Genomic DNA, 20,252 nt, shown 5'->3' with positions numbered 1-20,252 from the left:
GAAAAAGCCATGCTGCATTGAAAAATTGCAGCAGCATCGGCCTGAGGAGCAGCATGGACGTGGAGCAAAATCAGAAGCAGCCGGCGATCAGCATAGGAGACAGCACTATTAGCCCCCATGGCCAATGGGATTCTTCTTTCTTGGGCCACAAGGGCTGGAGGAGGAAGCTACTGCAGCTGCTATTTGTGCTCCAGGGGAAGGGGGTTTAAGAGAGATAATTATTCAGTATGTGTGTAAGTGAGAGAGAGCATGTGAATGACTGAGAGTGTGTATATGTAACTGCCTGTGTATAAATAAGAGAGAGCATGTATGTGATTGAGAGTGTGTATGTATAACTGCCTGTATGTAAATGAGAGAGAGTATGTGTGTGATTGAGAAACTGGTCAGGGAGGTGATGTGTGAATGTGTGAGAGAGAGACTTGTCAGGGAGGTGATTGGTATGTGTGTGTGTGTGTGAGAGAGACTTGTCAGGGAGGTGACTGATGTGTGTGTGACAGAGTGACAGACTGGTTGGGGAGATGACTGTTATGTGTGTGTGAGAGCATGGAAGTAAGAAGCCTGTGTGTGAAAGAGAAGGTGCATGGGAGTAGGAAGTCTGTATGTGTATGTGAGAGAAAGACAGTATGGGAGTGGAAAGTGTGTGCGTGTGTGTGAGAGAGAGAGTGAGAGCATGGGAGTGGGAAGCCTGTATGTGAGAGAGCATGAGAGTGGGTAGCCTGTGTGTGTGTGTGTGTGTGTATATGAGAGAGAGATCATTGGAGTGGGAAGCCTGTGTGTGTCAGAGTGCATGGAAGTGGGAAGCCTGTGTGTACAGATGCATGAGAGAGACTGGTCAGGTAGGTGACTGGTGTGTGAGAGAGATTGGTCAGGGAGATGGTATGTGTGTGTGAGAGAGACTTGTCGGGGAGGTGACGTGTATATATGAGAGAGGCTGGTTAGGGAGGTGACTGGGTGTGTGTGTGTGTGTGTGTGCATGAGAGGGAGAGATAGTAGTCAGGGATGTGACTGGTATGTGTGTGAGAGCATGAAAGTAAAAAGCCTGTGTGTATGTGAGAAAGTGTATATGTGAGAAAGCATGGGAGTAGGAAGCCTGTGTGTGAAGAATAGAGAGTGCATGGGAGTGGGAAGTGTGTGTGCACGTGTGTGTGGGGGGGAGAGAGACATGGGAATGGGAAGCATATCTGTGAAAGAGCACGGGAGTGGGAAGCCTCTGTATGAGAGAGAGTTCATGGAAATGGGAAGCTTGTGTGTATGCATGCATGAGACAGATTGATCAGGCAGGTGACTGGTGTGTGTGAGATACTTGTTGAGAAAATGATTGGTGTGTGAGAGAGAAAAACTGGTCATGGGGGTATGACCAGTATGTGTGTGTGTAGAAGATACAGACAGACTGGTTTTGGAAGAAAGGATAGAGCTTCAGCAGTCACTGCTACTTCTGGTGTGTGCTATTGGTCTGCAAAGGAAAGAAGTAGGATAGCTACTGGAGAGGGTAAATAAAGGTGGCCTTTGAAGTTTATTTTTCTTGATTGCCTGCCATTTTAATTATTAGGAATTATGTGATGTGTCTGCTGTTGTGAAATATTTTATTGGTTTATGGAGAATTTGTAATCATTTTTATGAGTTTTTAATTGTTGGATGTTATTCTGTTCATCAGCTGTTTTGAAACATTTGTTCTGTTTATTAGTATAGCTTTACAATTGTTATTGCTGTGTGGGGATCTAGTGCAGCTTGGCTTGTTTTGTTCTCCTTATAGAAGCAGTATTGGTGTTTAGGGCCTGGTTTAATATGTGTAGTGTTGCCTTTTCATAGATAGGGTTGTTACTGTTTGAGTGCGTTCCATCATGCAGGTGTAATTTTGTACGGATTAGGTTGTGTCGAATATTTCAGATCCTGGAAGTGTGTTAAGTGCTATATTTCTGTTTCCATTTCTCCAGGTTTGCACTGCATGCAGAGTGGCTTTTTGGGGTTTCCATTCCGATTTCTGTCTCCATATTTGTAATTTGTGGTCTTTCTGTATTTGTGAGTGTGACCAATGTGAATTATTTTACTAGCATTAGGCATTTATATCAGTCTTATTTGTTGTCTTTTCTCAGTAGGACAAGGAGGGTTATTGCGCCTGGTAGTAGAGGGGGGGTGTGTTACTGTTACTGAGATGACTCCAGAACCAGAAAATCTTTTTCGTATGGTGAGTTGTACAGGGCATGACCTAGTTCTGCTTTGCACCCATTGTTGGGGGTTGAGAGGGGGGGGCCTTCCTGTGGGTGCAAAGTGTAGGTTTGCATTTAGCCTGTGATGATCATGTGTTCACTGTGTCACGCATGTGAGAATCATCTGTCAGGTGTGTCCAGCCAGAAAAAAGGTTGAGAACCACTGCCCTAGAACATATACAAACCAAGCCCCAGAAAGTTATGCCTGCTCTATGGAGGGCATTATGTATGAGGTTTAACTTAAAGCACAGGCAGCGTACACAAGTCCCAACTCCACCTCAGTTCTGTATGAAACCATGTTTAATGTATGGAGATGGCTTTGAAAATAAGGCCCTTATCACCCAGCACACATGAGAATGCTTTTAAAGATAACTGTCAAATATTAAGAATGGTAAAATATAAATAAATGGTATATGCATTTATTAGCAAGGACTCTGCAAAAGACCAGCAGCTAATTGGTGAATCAGTTAAACTAACTTTAATACAAATTTACACCGCTGGCTTCACAAAACTCAATGCGTAAAATACAGATTCAGAAGTGTGACTCTTATAATGCACTTCACACTCCATTTTTCAAGATGGCGTCAACATATCCACCATTGGACTTTTGCAGTGTTTCCAGTATTTAGCTGCAGAGTCTAATAGTTTGACCGTTCCCTTTCTTTCTGTATATAATCAAAGATTCCCAGAGAGAGATACCAATTGACTGAGAAACTCACCAAGTATGTCGGTTTGAGCTCTCCTGCCTCCCCGTTGCTCTGGTGACAGTGTTGCCTCCATCTCTATAACAGCACTCATGGCAGCCTCAGCTTTCTCCTTGACCTGAGAATAAACGGCCTGCTGCTGGGCCTTATCCACAATGCCCAGCTGTTGCAGGGTTGTGTCCAGGCTCTGAGGAACAGAGACCTGGTGCTTTATAGGTTTGTCTGCTCGCCCGATGGCACATACAACCTGGGAAATGAAAACAGAAATGAACTATTAATTGGAAAGTGTTTCCACAGATGTAAAGCCTCTCATGTCAGTGTGACACAAAATCCTGGACTTATTTTCAGCCGTAAAATCTTTCCATTCCAGAACAGCTATTGAGTTCAATCAGATACTTGTTTTTGTAAACATTATTTTCAACCATTAAGATCTTTCCATTTGAAAACATTTTCAACAAATCGGATACGTATAATTATACTCCACCAAGATCATTTTTTGTAAGCATTCTTGATTTTTTTTCTTTCTTAATAAGTTAAACCTTTGTGTTGTCAAATTTTATGTGAATATTTTTAAAGTGGGACTTGCCAGGATTAAGCACCATGGGAAATCTGAACCAAGGTCAGTAGGAGAAGAAAAGCAGAAATCTTAGCCACCAAACTAACTGGCTTTATAGGGAGACCTGAAACTGCAGGGACAAAGACTGGCCACACCCCTGAGGCACTGGAATTGTCTGAAAGTCAGGTAAAGGGAGCTGAGGGGAAGCAGGAAGTGTTCCTGGTAACTAGAAGGCTACCTGGCCTTTGTGCAGAGAAACCTCAGCATTTGACTTGTTCTTGCTCTATTCCAGCGTTCCTCCAGCTCCATGACTCATTGCATTTCAGCTCTGCTTACGCCAGCTTGTTCCAGCTTCTGGACTTGCTGCAGCTCCTATTCTTATTCCACCTCAGCCTTCTCAGCTCCACCAGGTTTTCCTGTACTTTGTGTGCCTATACAACAGGGAACCTGAGGGGACATATGTCTAAAATAATAGACCATATAAATAATTGTGCCTGGGGCATGGGAAGAGGTGTGGATAGGGACTATTGTCAAGGGTTCTCAGTTGAGACTATGTCACAAGAGACTGGCTTTAAGTCTTAACACCTAATATTGAAGGGTGGAGCCCTTGAGTGCCATTGTATACAAGGACCTACTGCCCCTCTTTTATTGAAGAAAAGGAGGACTTCAAATTCCAAATACATTGGGATAGAGGTTAAAATGTCTGAATTCTCTAAGCCTGGACATGTTGACATGTAGCTTTCTTATAACCTCATTTTAGCCTTAGGTGACCATGGCATAAGGGACAGAATGAGCCAGACATAGAAACATGATGGCAGAAAACGACTATTATGGTCTATCCAGTCTGCCCATCCACACCAAGTACTCATCCTTACAATCCTTACCATTCTCTCAGAGATTCTCTATGTGTATCCCATGCCTTCTTGTTCTGCCTTCGCAGTATATTTAGATATATGTATATATGTTTCCTTGTTGTGCTGCCACCCTGTATCATCTTATTGATATTGAATAGTTTGGGGTTTCTGCATGTTGTAGAACTCTCCTTCCTGATTGGTTATTTTTTTTAATGATTTTGCGCTCTTCATTGGATCTTTCCTGTTTTGCTTCTCTTTTTCTCTCTGTGTGTGTTCCTTTCTCCTTTTCTTATTGGTCCCTGGCTGCTAGAAATGCCTGGGACAGTTTGCCTCCAATAATTTTCTTCATTTGGAACTAGCAGACTAGCAGCTCTTCCTGAAACCTACCTCAAGCTCTGCAGAAGCATTGCTTTTCACCATTCGTATTTAACTTATATCTTAGATCTAGTTGCTTCCTTTGAATTACTGAGCTTCCAGACAGAACTTCTCACAGCTGTGACAATCTCTACTATCTGTGCAGCTACTCACAGAAAGAAATGCCTTCTCGTTCCATGAGTGTTGAACTGTTCATCATTCTAATGTTTGCTATTTGAATGAGTTTTCTCTGGTATTTGAAGGTGGGAATCAAGGTTTAACTGATTGTCTAAGCACTCAAGCTAAAAGAATGGAGGGCTGAGGACAGTACAGTGAAAAGCAGTGAACAACACTGAAAAAAATATTGACATTAAAGGAGTTCTTAATAGGATTCATTGGCGCTCTGGTTGTGTGGCTTTCAAGAAAGGAAAGTAGGAAGATCCCTCAGTTTACCACATTAAGCTCAGTCTTGTATTTACTGCTTGCATCTCTCCAAAAGCATCCAACTGTGCAAGTCAGTTACCCAGACAAGGAGGAATTTTAGAATCCTTGTTGGCTTTCCTTCCATGATTAGTTAGCAGACTATAGAGCAGAGCTGTGTTACTTAAAGCTGTAATCTGATCCTGTCAGTGTGTTTGCTCCAACAGAAAATGTGGTTTATGTGGAGGTAAATGAGACTGGCCTCTTATCAAACATGTGTTAACCGCAAAAGCTTCTGAAAACTATAAATCCGAGAAAGCTGTATACCTGAAGAAGCTTAATAGAATGTGGGAAGTATTGCGATCTGACAGACATCAGCTTGATAGAGCTACAGGTATTGAAAAAAATCCAACAAACTATAGACCAACATAAGTGTAGCTATGGATGCTATCAACTCCAGGCAGATAGATATCTCATGTTCATCACCAGAATCAATATAGAGGGAAGCCTTGAAGAAAAAGACCTACATAAGGACATTGACCTAGAACTTGACAATTTGTGCAAGGCAATATCACACAAGCACAGCAAAAAATTGAGAACTTAAAAGAAACTGCACCCCGGTATTCCAACTCTCCAAACATTTCAATTGGACTTCAATGTCTCTGAAAGCAGTCTATTCAAACCTGTCTTCAGCAAGTGCAACCACTGCCAGGGCATTTACAGAAGCTGCACATGCACATATTTCAGTCAGTAAGCAAGAAGCTGCTATAAAGCTAGCAAAAGCTAGAACTGAAGAAGACGCATGCTGCAGCAGCAACCACACATAGGAAGGCCAAGCTGGATGCAGAGCTAGAAGTGCTGAGTCAGGAAAGGAAATTGGTTGCTGCAAAAGCCCACGCTAAAAGTCTTGAAGTTGCTGTGAGGAAAGAAAGTGGGGAGATTCAGATTGATTAGGTTCTCTCAGAGGATCCTATTCAGCATATCAGAGATTATGTCTTAACACTGGCCTCTGAACATGGTGACTCATTCTCACACCCCCAGCCAAAGGAAATAAATGTTGAGATGATTCAGCCTGTCTGTGAAGTAGACTCTATACTTTCCAGAGATCAACTAAATGCATATTCTACCACAGATGTTAATCGCCACCATAGTGATCCACATGCTCGCACATGTACATGTGCAAAGAGACATTATACTTCAAGCATACACTCCAGCATCCTATATGAAATGGGTTCCAGATATGGCTGAGTGTGATATCAGCAAGAACATATGCCACACATTTTCCACTGGTAGCAAATGTATGTGATCAATGTGCACTACCTCAATGCCTAGAACTGATGCAGTGAGAAAGAAATCCAATGACACATCACACAACAGCATCCCTCAAGCCCTTCATCACTTGAAAACTAAAGTATCAGACAAATCAAATCTTATCGAGTACATGGCCCATCGTGAGCTTGTCAGCTCAAGGTTCACTAAGTTTGATGACTGTACTGAGAATTACAGATCATGGAGATTTACATTCAAAAGCATCATCAAAGATTTAAACATCAGTCAGGAGATGCAATGGAAATGTTAATGAAATGGCTGGGAGCAAGCGCTCAGAATATGTGAAGAGGTTAAGGTCAATGCACATAGTGAATCCCTGGCAACAATGTGGAGAAGAACTGAGCAGTACTATGGCAGTCCTGAAATCATTGAAGAAGCTCTTCTTCGACGAATTGAGAACATCCCAAGAATCTCAAACAGAGACAATCATAAGCTACAAGAACTTGGAGATTTGCTCTTAGAACTGGAAGCAGGCAAAAACGATCCATATCTCTTAGGCCTCGGTTTTCTGGAAACTGCTCATGGAGTGAAGCCAACTGTGCAAAAACTGCCATACAGCCTGCAGGAAAAATGGGTGTCGCTAGACTCAAGATATAAAGTAGAGAATAACGTTGGTTTTCCTCCATTTACAGCTTTCTCCAGGTTCATCCAGGTTCAAGCAGTGACAAGAAATGATCCATGTTTTTAAGTTCGCTGCATCAGATGACATGTGACCAGTATAAACCATCCTCGAGATGGAAGACCAACAAAAAAGTATGATAGCACAATAAAACCCATATCTGTACACAACACAGAGGTGTCATCTACTACATCTGCACCTACTGCTTCCCTTTCCAGAACAAACAAAAAGATAGAGACCCCAGATAGACAATGCCCTATACACAAAAAATCTCACCCTCTAAAGAAATGCCATGGCTTTAGGGATAAACTCTAAAACAATATAAAAACTTGCTTAAAGAATATGGAATCTGTCACAGATTCTGTTCTTCAACAAGCCTCTTCTCTAAAGACTGTAAGGCAGTCATTAAGTATGCAGAGTGTAACAGTGACAGACATGTCACAGTCCTCTACCCAACCTAAACTTTCAGGATATGCTACCCCCATGTTGAAGCATAGCAAGGAGGACAGTGCATCAGAGACAGTGGTACCTGAAGTTCTACTCAAATGCCATGATAGAAGATCCTGTTCCAAAGTATGCCTAGCTATAGTATACCCTAAGGTACAGCCTAAGAGGTCAGAAAAGATGTACATTATTATCAATGACCAAAGCAATAGGTCCCTGGGAGGGTCAGAGTTCTTTGACATGTTTAACATAGAAAAAGACTATTCCCCATACATGCTCAAAACGTGTTCAGGAGAAGTAGCGACAACAGGGAGAAAGAGCAAAAGGATTTGTGATAGAAGCCATAGATACCACTTCCCACACTCATTGAATGCAACCAGTTACTGAACAATAGGCGAGAAATTCCCACACCAGAAAAAACATGGCATAATCCCCATCTGAAGCCCATAGCTAAATGTCTCCCACCCTTGGATCCTGATGCTCAAATCCTACTTCTCCTTGGCAGAGTTGTCTGGGGCTACATAATGTTCGTCATCTATGCCGTGGTCCACATAACACACTGATGTTCATCGCCTCGACCTAGCATGGGTAATAGTAGGGGATGTCTGTATTGACAAAATGCATAAACCTGGCAGTGTTAACACTTTCACCATTAATTGTTAGGATTTTGCCTGCTATGCAGCCTCATCCTACATTTCTGCCTTATGCAATGATGCTTTCCCACCAGCAGAAGGCCTTAGTAAGCCTCACCACTGGTCTTGCCAAGCTCCTTCTCACTGCTCTTGCCACACCAGGATGCTGCCCTTTGTAATCCTGTCTTGCCATTGTATCCTTGCCTTCTCATTGTGTCACCCTTGGCTCCATGATCTGGCCCTTGTTTCTTGCCTTGCCTTGAAGACTTTGGGTCTTCTTGCTCCGTACCTTGTTTGTCTTGAAGCCTTTGGGCCTTTTTGCTCCTTGCCTTGTCTTGAGGCCTAGGACCTGCTCTATCATGTATCTTGTTTTGAGTTCTTTGGCCTATTTTGTCTAGTATCCTGCCTTGTGACCTATCTAGGCCTTCCTATTACCTAGTAGCCTATGGGCCTCCTGCCTTGTTGCCTTTGGGCTTATATGTTCTCTTTTCTGTTTTATCCTTGTCTGCCTTGTTTGATCTTGTACTTGGTTAGTCTTGTCATACCCTGCCAGTCCTGTCTATTCAGAGCTTTCTGAAAAGGCATAAGTCATTCACTATTTACGCATGATAGTTCACTTCCCATGCTGCTGTGGTCCTATGGCTCTCCTCATTCTTTATAAAAGCTTTGATTGGGGAAAGAAGTCATCACAGGTAAGTAGACTTTGCTTTCTTGTTCATCATATTTACATACATGGGACTCCCTAGCTAACAATTATCTTCAGCAAAAAAGTGGAATAACAAGCACACACTACCCACAAGTGGGATTTTTTTTCTACCTTGTAATTTTTTTTTTTTTTTAAAACAACAGAGATGAGGACCCAAAATTATACAATGAGCCTTAGGAATGATAGATTTGGGTTCTACCCTACAAAGAAACTGTAAATAATCGACAGTCCAGACTCACTATTTTGCCAAGACAAATGGATAGAAGAAAAATCTATAAATAATTATTAACCAGGTGACTCAGAGAGAGACCCACCATTTGTTATAAAAAGTGAACAGTAAGAAACTGTATGTATTTTTATGGATTGGTTAGTGTTGGAGACAGGATGCTGGGTTCAATGGATCTTTAGTCTGTTCCAGCATGGCACTTCATATGTTCTAGATTATAATGAGCATGAATACATGGATTGAACTCCACATTGCAGCCTTGCAAGCATCCTCAATGAAGATAGACCTTATGTGGGCTACCAATACCATCATGGTCCTAAAATCATAGCCTTTAAGATGTCTGTTTAAGGTCAGACCTGCCTGACCATAAGGAGTTGGCATGCTTTGTCATAGCACTTCCAGGTCTATTAGGGTCAAAATAAACAAAAACTTAGGTGAACTTTCTATGGGGTTGGGTTTGCTCCATGTACAAGGAGACAGCTCTCTTACAATCAAAGGAATGAACAGCTTTTTCAATTTTATGAAGATGTGGCCTAGGAAAAAATGTTGCAAAGACAACTGATTAAGTTGGAAATCCAACATCACCATAGGCAGGAACCTGGAACGTGTGCAGAGAATCCACCTATTATGATGAAATCTGGTATAAGGAGACTAAGTCACTAGTAGGGTCATTCACTAAAGCTTTATCGCATGCATTAGGGCCCTAACGCACGTGATAAGGCCATATCGCATGTGAAAAGGCACTTTTTGCATGCGATATAATGCTAATTAGGGGAAGGGGAGGAGTTGGGGCAGGGTAGGGAGGAGTCGGCGGTGTCTTCGCTGCCAGCAAAAACGTTACCAACGTTATCGTCGGCAGTAGCACGCTGAATAGCACCACCTTTCACGGTGGCGCTATTCGGTGTGAAATCCGGCAGCGAAGACACCGCGGTGGAGCGAAGGCTGCGGGCTTTCGCAGGCCTGCCCCCCCCCTTCGTCCCCCATTTTCGCTGGATTCATCATTCAGCAATGAATGATGAATCCAAGCCTAGGTCTTGGAGCTCACTGTGGGCTGAAGTGACCAACAAAATGTGATCCTTCAAGAAGAACCTTTCTGTGAGTCCAGAGGTTCAAAGGGGGCTTTTTTCAGCTGGGTAAGAATCAGGTTGATGTCCCATGACATTGCAGGAGGCTTACAAGTTCCGATTGATTCTAACAGATGCTGTCCAGAAATGGGATTTCTGGGGCTGGTCCGGTAGCTCAGTGGCAGTGCACTGCAGAAGGACCCCGGGTTGAACCCCATAAAGTCGTCTTCTTCCTAGGTTGGCTGCAGAGGCAACATTCACATTTCTTTGGGGGAAAGGAGCCCCAGTTATTGTTCAAGATTCGGATCCCATGATTGCAGAGTTCCAAGAGGAGCCCTGTGTATGGCCCTCTGCAATGGCCAGACTAAGTATATTATGGAATTAATTGTGAGGTGTTAATAAAATAGGGGGCAAATTTCTGATTGGTTGCAAATGAAGGCTCATGGTGCCAGAATCGCAGCATTGGTTCTGATTGAACGGGAAGCCCAAAGGGCAGGAGGAAACTGACATAAAAAAAAAAGAAATGGGGTTTCAGTCTACATGTTTGTGCTAAGCACTAATTTTACTGAAGTGAAGCCTAATCAAAGGGTTTTGGGTTTTTTTGGCCAAAGTCTGAAAAATGTAGAATGTATTCAAGTAATTTCTGAGTGGGACAAGAGAAGGGATCTAAGAGCTTGCCCTCACACCAGATGGCAAACCTCCTCCATTTAAACAAATAAGACCTTCTGGGAGATTTCTTTCTAGAAGACAAAAGAAGTTTAGACTCCTTTATGAAAAAACTGAGAGATCGTATTATATCCCCTCAACATCCAGGCTGTGAGGGTCAGAGACTAAATATTTAAGTACAATAACATTCCCTGGTTTAAATCAGAGCAAGGGAAGCTCCTAACTTGATTGGTTTCTTCAGGGGCAGATCCTCAAGAAATAAAAACCAAATCTGTCTTGCTGAAAAGAGAGCTATGAGAATCATAGTTGTATCAAGACTTTCACCAGCAGAGCTATGGGTTGATACACGTGACTTCTGGGCTGATAATCCAGATAAAGGCCCTGAGAACTACACCTCAAACACGGTCTCTTAAAGTTACATTTTCCCATATTCCCTGAGCAGGGAGAATAATCTTCTAGGCCCTGTTCATTGCATTTACTCAAACCCCACAATAAAGTTCCTGTATACAGCATTAATGATAATTTAAGGATAGACAGCAGCAATAATCATGTGGAAGCATTGGATGTCTCCAACATAACATTTACCAATGAATGGTGAAACTGATGAAAATTCTTTCCAGTTCTCATTATCTGTAAGTTGATGTTACATTTTCACTTCTTAATACATTTGTGACTTTAGCTTCCATTACACTAATCTGGGTGATAACGCCAGTTCCAATTGTATTTTGTCAATTTTTCTCTTCATATGGTTTAGGGTAAGTGAAAACTTTCCTCCCATATGGCTGGCAAGTATAGTCTCTTTCTCCAATTTAGAAGTTACTTAAAGTACAGGTCCAATTCTCATACCTCTCTTGTAGTTTTTCTTCTTTCTTCTCCTTGCTCCTCCTCTTCTTCTGTTATCACCTTGAGATGATAGTGTACCGAAGGATGGGTCCTTCTCCTCCAGGACTAAGCAAAGTTTACCCATGCTCTCTTGTTGAGAGACGCATCCACTGAGTCTCTGCTTGAGTACTCAGACATTTTAGAAAAATAAATATTTCAAAAAGGGAAACCAAAAATAGGAAATGAGGAGAGTGGAAAAACTCCTTCCACTGTGACCACTATATCGTTGGCCTTGCAGGTAAGGAGACGAGCCATGGCTTGAGTCAGGTTTACCATGTCAAGTTGGATTAGGGAAGTTGTTGACAAAATTTACTGAGGTCCACATTCAAAAGCCATATAGATGGCCAACTCAAAAGTGACTTTCTCTTATAACATTGAGATGTAACTTCTTTTCATATTCCTTTTACGTTTATCTTTCTGTTACTTGTAAACCGATGTGATGTGCAAATGAACGTCGGTATAAAAAAGCTAGAAATAAATAAATGGCAAATTTGACATATTCAGCCACATATAATTTGGCCGGATATAAAAGGGGTGTTACGGGTTATCCGGCTAACTTAACCAAATATTGGGTATATCCAGCTAGGTTCGCTGGATAACTGTAAGCCTTGTGTGTCTATTTGTCTGTTTAATGAGCTCAAAATGTTATGTCTTTTAATGACAGAATTGTCACACCTACATTCCACAATATTATTTTATTTAGGTATTTATCCCTCTAAAGTGGTTGTAAAGAAAGAAAGGACCTTGTGTTTCCTTATAATATGCAGTAAGTGGAAACTTCCCCGCCTTATGTCCCCTAGGAGAAACCTGATTTTGACCACCCAAGTATCCATGGAGACTTAATTATTGGATTCATGTGATAACATCTGACAGGGCTTTGACTTGGGCACAAAATATTTGTTGGTCTTTTTAGATCTATCTTTTACTTTCTATACCCTAAACCATAATATCTTACTAAAGCATTTGAAAACCCTGGGCATAGGAGCTACTTTTTATTCCTGGTTTTCCTCCTTTTTTTTTTAGATGGGGGATGCCATGTCTGAACCATACCCACTTTCTAGTTTCTACAAGAGTAACCCAATGGTCCTCGTTATCACTGATTTTGTTCAATATTTACTTAGCTCCTCTTTGTTCACTTCTTTCTAGGTTGAAGGTATCGTTTAAACTTTATGCAGATGAAATACAGTTTCTTTTTCCCAATTACACCTTGTTTTGGAGATAGCGCAGGCAAAATTATTGGATTGCCTGGGACAGATTAAAAACTGGCTTAAGAATAAACTGATGCTAAATATTAAAACGACTGAAATGATTGTATCCCATTCTGAGGTTCAGTTTGAAGGTATGCCAATATTAGTTAAAGAAAAGGCTAGGAATTTGGGGGTACATATAGATCCTTCTTTATTTTTTCGGCCACAATTCAGCACTTTGGAGCAAGCTTGCTATTATAAAATGTACCTTCTATGTAATTTTGAAGCCTCTTCTTAGCTATTCAGACTTCCATTTAGTGACTCAATCTTTCATCCTATCCACCTTGGATTATTGTAATATGCTATTTCTAGAACTTCCAAGCTCATATTTGAAAACTCTCCAATTAATTCAAAATTCTGTGGCCCGCTTGGGCTCCGGTTCAAAATTAAAGGAACACATAACACCAATTCTAGCCATGCTGCACTGGCTTCTGGTTATATGGTGAATAAAATGTAAGGCATTAGTCTTGATTTTTAAAGCCCAGTGGAACCTAGTCCCAGCTTGTATTTCATCAACAGTACAGAGTCATAGGCCGAAATGTTTATTACGCTCATTGTCCCAATACTTCTTAAAACTTCCATCTATAAGAGAAACATAACTGACAGAATCTCGAAATTGGATATTTAAGATTGCGGGACCTACCCCGTGGAACAATCTCTTTGTTGCAATTAAGGAAGAAAAGGATCTGTTATGTTTTAGAAAGATTCTTAAAGCATATGTTTTTACACTAGCTTTTTCTTAATTCCCAAGCTAAGTCGAGTAATAGTTGAAATGGTTCTGCACCCCCTTTATTTATTTATGTATTTATTTATTTAGTTTTGATGAGAATTTTGATGTTAGATAGTGAAATGGTGGATTAGTTTATGTATTATAGTTTAATATTATATTGCCAGTTTATTATGCCTTTTTAATATATTTTTGTATGTTGCGTTTGATTGTGAACGTATTGTTGTGATACACTAAGGGGCAGATTTTCAAAGCCCTACGTGCGTAAATCCAGGAAGAGTTACACGCGTGGGGGGGGGGGGGGGGTTACGCACGCCGGGCCTATTTTCAAAAGGCCCGGGGGTGCGCGTAAAGCCCCAGGACCTGTGTAAGTCCCGAGGCTTGAAAAAATGGGCGAAGCAGGGCGGGGGCGTGGCAGTCCGGGCGCAAGGCAGGGCATGGCCAGAAGTGTCTGCAAGGCTGCTGGGCCAGGGATCGCGCGCCAGGAAGGCGGCCGGCGCGCGTAATTGTAAGATAAAGGTACGGGGGGTTTCGGGCTGGGGGGGCGGGACAGGTAGGGGAAGGTGGGGGGAGGGAACGGGGAAAGTTAGCTGGTCTCCCCGAGGGCTCAGCGCACGCAAGGTACACCCCCTTGTGCGCGCCTACCACTGATTTTATAACATACGTGCGGCTACACGTGCATGTTATAAAATTGGACGTACATTTGTGCGCGCAGCTTTTAAACTCTGCCCCTAAGAGTTGTCCGTTGGTGGAATAAAAATAATGTAAAATAAATAAATAAATAAGCAAATAAATAAATAATACTCATGTCTTTCCCACACGTCTTTCTGTCTCTTCAATTTCCCAACCCTATTTCAACTATTCCCCTCCCCTCTTTCTCTTTTGTATTATATCAATTTCCCTTTCCACAAGCAAGAAGTGGGTCACTAATTATGTTCTGGTTGATGCCTACTCACCCCTGTCCATATTCATATAAAGGCAGATTTTAAAATGAATGGACGCGATCATTTTATAACATGCATGCGTCAGCGTGTGCATGTTATAAAATATGATATCCGCGCGCACATGTGTGCCAGATTTTAACATCCACACACATGTGTGGGTGACCTGCAACTTGCACACGCGGGGGGAGGAATTTTCAAAAGTATGCACAGCGACGCAATCAGGCCTTAGCCCAGTTCCCTCCCAGTCTGCTCCAATTAAGGAGCAAACTGGGAGGGAACTTTCCTTTAGCCCTACCTACCCTTCCTCCCTTTTCCCCTCTCTTCCCCAGACCTCTAAAATAACCCTTCCTATCCCCCTTTTTTTTTAAATTTTCATACTTATTGCTCCTCGGGAGCAGAAGTAAACTCCATGCGCCAGCCAGCTGCCAGTGCGTGCTTCTCCAGGACACTGGCTAATAGTGCTGCCCTGGCTGGCCCCCTGCCCCACTCCTCCCCGCCCAGACCATGCTCCTGGACTGCCTTTTTTGCAGAGCCCGGCACTTCTGCGCGTACCAAGGGTTGCACGCGTAGCCAGGCCCATTCTAAAATGCACGGGGCACACGTAAAGCCCGGCCACGCACGTAACCCCTGGTTTTTACATGTGGGGCCCTTTTAAAATCGGGCCTATAGCTTCTATTTATCAAAAGTTCCACCCATGACCAGTCTGTCAAAACCCATTTCCCAGAGAAAAGTAGGAATAATAAATTACATAGAAATAACCACTAAGAGATAATAAAAAAAAGGAAAAGCACAACACTGAGTTCAAACTGTCCAACTGAAGCAAAACCGTGAATATTAAACCATTTTCCAAAGTCCAAAAAAGGAACTACTGAATTAGCTGCTGCTTCTCCAGTGTGAGGAGCCCCAGACTAAACAGGCAAATGCTGACAACTTCAGTTTCCAGAGAGATCAAATTAAATCAGCACATGCCCCTGCAACACCAAATCATTCCAGATAGCACGCAAGACTTTTCTCATGCATCATCCTTCATCTTCCTTGTGCAGATTGGGCATCAGCAGAAATGACAACACTTAATGTATACAAATAGAGCAGTCATTACAAAATTACAAGGCCTGCGTCCAGGTAACCACATAGGTTAAACCCATTCATACCCAAGCCTGAGGATATTTTATTTTCAATCAATTAATTGTACGTTAATCTGGATCACAGCACAGCTTAGGTTTGCGTCACATTTATAAACTCAGCTTTGACGTAATCAGTTTTCTGGGAAGCACTTGCGGCCTGGTGCAACCTTATTTTCGAAGTGAAGACAAAACCTTAGGCTTTCAAAGCGGAGGTAAACCATTTAGTTCCTCCATTGTACAGCACACAAAGCTTAGCCAGATAAAGTAGTTTGCAGTGTGTTACGCGTGACGCCCGCGGCAGACCCGCAGCTCGGCCCTCTCACCTTCTCACAGGGACTCCAGCTCCTGGTTCCTCTTCACTGGCGGCGGTGGAACGCCAACTCCGATCTTGGCTGGCCCCCAGTGTTGCCAGCCAAGATGTCCTTGCTTGTCGGGCCTCTCCGCGTGGTCTGCAGAGAGACGCCGCCATCGGTACCATGCCCTTCCCTAGGCGTGCGCATCGCTAGTTCTTTTAAATGGCCCGCGGCGGGAACCTGGCCGCAGCCTCGGATGCTGATGTCAGACTCTTCAGTGTATATAATTATGCTCAGGCCTCGCTCCATAGCGTTGTCTTTGCAACAGGTCTCCTCATACTCAGAGTACTCGTTGCTGATAGAGAATCCTCTCTACTTCGTGTTCCTGATTCCTGTGGTTCTTGGTTCCTGTCTTCCTTGTTCCTGCCTCGTCTATGTGTTGGACTGACTCTTTGGATTTCGACTCTGCTTTGTTTGACTACTCTTCAGCCTATCTCCAGTCCCGGACCTCAGCCATGCTTGACTACGCCTACCTTCTCCGTGCCCTGACCACTGCCTTGCTTGACTATGCCTGCCTTCTTCGTGCCCTGACCATTGCCTTGATTGACTACACCTGCCTTCTCCGTGCCCTGACCATTGCCTTGATTGACTATGCTACAGACCTCTCCATGTCCAGAGTTCTACATTGCTTGCCACGACCTCCACTTGCCACTGGCTTTGATCATAGCCTGTCAGTGACGCCTCCTTTCGCCTATCCCCTGGACGTGGACTTACAAGGCTTCAGCCTTTATTTGCTCGAGTGCCTCCAGTTACCTCCCGTTCCTTTGGCACCTGAGTTCCTGTACCAAACCAGTCCAGGGTAGGACTATGCCACCTATTGGCTGCTGTCTCTGGGCTGAACCACTTCTCTTTACTAACTAAACTCGAGGCCCACCTAAGTCCTACTGACCCCGGCACCCAAAGGCTCAACTTGAGGGGAACGAGGGCTGGTATAGGTGAAGCTCCAGCAGCCTCTAACTTCAGCCCACTCCACCTGCCGACGGTGGACCTACGGGTTGTTTCAATCCCACCTCGGCCCAAGGAGCCACCTCTGATGCAACACAGTGGACTTTCAGATCATATAGTTGGGAGCATAGAGGCACAAATTCATGCCATTGCACAGAGAGTTTTGAAGAGTAACACCAGCATGGTTTTGTTATCATATTTCAGCTCCTTCCTACCCCGAATGGCAATCCCCACCTATGATCTCCCCACAGATTCTGTCCATGGGCCCAGTCTTTGTGCAAGTTCAATGCAGAGGTGGTCTCCCCCACTTCCCCAAGGCCTAGTTCCCTAGGGAGCCATGCCTCCAAAAAGCCCTAAACCTCCTTATCAGTCAGAGGCTCTGGAATGCTAATAAATCTTAGGTTATTTCTTGTTAGATTTCTTTCCAGGATACCAAGGCACAAAGCACATCTGTCTCCGTTCCATGGGAGATGAAGATTATAGTTTTTTTCAATTTGATTTCTTTTTATTTTTTTAATAGGATCTATTTTAATTTTAATTCTGATTTTTTTTGTTTTCTTTTGTGGCTCGATCCAATTCTTTTATATTTTTAAAGTACTTTTAAATTTTTTGAGCTCAACAGTTTGTCAATTGTCTGTTATATGTTAAATGTGTGATACTGGGAATGAAGAATGAATGAATGCATGCATTATGTAGTCAGTTTTGTGAAATATATGTTTTAATGTAATGTCTGAGTATTTATGTTTGTGGTTTGGACCATTGTATGATGTTTTGAAATAATGTGGGGAAATATTATGCAAATTAGATATAGGGAGTACATGACCTAATAGCATTTTCTTATTACTTAATTTGATTTGTTGTACTTTTATTTAGGTTTGAATCCATAAACATACATCTAATCTAATAAGGAGCTAAGGGATTCTGCTCTGCTATCAGCACTGAATCCTACTAAAAGAACTATATACGCACTGACTGCAGAAATTATCCTTGGCCAAGGAAGTTATTACATACTATATGGACTGAAATGCTTACAATTTATACCTGATCTTTGCTTTTCTCTTTTGTTCTGTGGGAGTGACTTTATGCAGAATCTAGGTTCTTTCATTCTCTACCAGTACTTAGGTGTTCAAGTTAATGATATTATCTGAAGTGATGCTGTTTTTATTAGTTTGTATGTTCCAAGTTTGGTAGAATTTTCCAGTCTTAGAATTTCTAATACTTATATGTATTTTTAGGCTGAATCAGCTAAATGAATATGTACTAGGTTTTTCTTTATCTTTATCTATGGAAGCTGCTTTGATCACATAGAAGGTGATATGTCTCAGTGTGATTCAAATATGATAATTCATGATTCAAGAGGGATATCATACATATATTTCTCTTCCACACCAGCATATGTTAAAATACATACTGATCTATTTGCTATAAGCTATTCCTATTCTTTTGTTCTGCACTTATGGTAATCGCTTTGCTGATCTTTATTTCCTTTTTACTCTGATTTCTTTCCTGAAACTCTTTTTGAATATTCTTCCTGTAATACTATTAGCGTTTACCTAAAAAAATGTTTCCTCCCTCTCACAAATATTTCTTAGTAGTGTGGCCTTTGATGCTTATTATGAGATTGTTCTCCTTGAAACAAATACACTCCTTATACAGGATGAGCACTGTCATAGGGATCTGCAACTAGTCAATCACTATATATTTTGGCATTCTAATTGCTCATTGTTCTTTTCTCCTTATTTTGGCCCCAGCACTATAAACGCAACCTGTGAGTTAAAATATTTTGTTTATCCTGCTAGTTTGTTTTTTTCCTTTGTCCACTATACTGGACCGCTTTTTACATTAATATTTCTGTCCCCTCTCAGACTAATTTCTTTTTCTGCCAGTTGTTTAGTTTTTCAATGTTCTATTTCTCTTCTATCATATATTCGTACTCGTTCTTCCCTATTACACATACCTACTTCTATCCCTGGTTCTCAGTATGAAACAGTTCTCCTTGCAGAGACTCACCCATTATGAACAGTGCAACAAGAATATATATATACTTTCTTCTCTAATGATTCTTTTAGTTCTTGCTTTATGCTAGGTATACTAGTATGTGATTCAATATTATGTGATTTGTAGCATACAGACTATTTTCTAATAGGAACAAATCATTCTCTTTATACTATTAGTTTAAGTACGGTATTTCCTCCTTATGCAATGAAATTTTTAGTTTGACTAAAATTATGACTTTATTTTATAGAATTGGATGATTTCCATTGTAATTCAGTTTTAATGTCACTGTTTGATTAGCTAGTGAATGCTTGTAAGAGTATTGTTTACATTAATCAGGAATCTAGAGGGACACACGCAATTATGCACTACACCTGATAAATACCAAGGTTAGTGGTTAGGACACATTTTTAAGTTCCTTTGTTATGGCCCATCATCGAGGACCGGTTGGTGTGCCACCGTTACCATTGAAGGTGACACAAGAGGGAAATGATATAATGAAGATCTTGATTCACGACTTTGGTTCATTTAGCCAGTCCCAGAATCCTTAGCGGTCTGCTTCAGACTGACACTGCTGGGATACAGTGAACATCTGACTGACCTCAGACTCAGGAATGTGGAAGATCTGGGAAACCTGTAAGTTCTGCAAAGCCTATAATTAAAGGCTATAAGGTTATCAATGGCAGATGTTTAAGCCATAATACCAGCTTGGTTCTCACAGATTCCTATCTCGACTGACAGAAGCCAGGTGAACTGGAGATTCCCGGAGGTCAAGACTAATTAAAGGCTTGGAACCAACAACAGAACACAGACCAATCTATTTACAAAACACAGAAGATCACAAGAAAACAGAGTGCATCAAAGCAATGCTAAGACAAAGGAACTTTGAAGGTGGGAGGAGGTTTCTCAGGCTAGAGAAGATTAGTTTATTACACTTTCATATTGCGTAAATAATCCTCTCACAAGCATTTTCTATGTATGGTTAAACTATAAAATAACAGCTTTCACAAGATTTTGTAAGACACAGTGTTGCTATGCCCATCTTGAAGGATGGCTCCTGTGCTTCCAAAGATATGAAACATTAAATTTATACTTGTTCTAACTAAATTCTGAGTCATATCTTTGTTTGAAAAAGTGCTGACAAGCGTCTTATTAAAGTCTAATATTTAGACATTCTCCATAACCTGTTTAGCAGGTCTTACATTTTCTGTTCATACCTTTATACTGTTGATTTCAATTTTGCCAAATCCTTGG

At 41.8% G+C, this 20,252-nt stretch overlaps 1 protein-coding gene and 1 long non-coding RNA gene across 4 annotated transcripts in view; one reads left to right on the top strand and one right to left on the bottom strand.

Annotated features, from left to right (window-relative positions):
* LOC115075533 overlaps positions 1-20,252 on the top strand; it is a 120,731-nt gene that overhangs the window by 38,432 nt on the left and 62,047 nt on the right. The window lies entirely within an intron of this gene.
* CARNS1 (carnosine synthase 1) overlaps positions 1-20,252 on the bottom strand; it is an 89,171-nt gene that overhangs the window by 20,883 nt on the left and 48,036 nt on the right. For all 3 annotated transcript variants that reach the window (XM_029575988.1, XM_029575989.1, XM_029575987.1), the window contains one exon: positions 2,927-3,158. In XM_029575988.1, the coding sequence (XP_029431848.1) occupies positions 2,927-3,158 (232 nt within the window). The remainder of the gene's footprint in view (positions 1-2,926; positions 3,159-20,252) is intronic.

The sequence above is a fragment of the Rhinatrema bivittatum genome, chromosome 13 (genome assembly GCF_901001135.1).
Source record: "Rhinatrema bivittatum chromosome 13, aRhiBiv1.1, whole genome shotgun sequence".
Taxonomy (NCBI): Eukaryota; Metazoa; Chordata; class Amphibia; order Gymnophiona; family Rhinatrematidae; genus Rhinatrema; species Rhinatrema bivittatum.
Note: the sequence above shows the minus strand (reverse complement) of the source record. Positions and strands in the feature narration are given on the sequence as shown.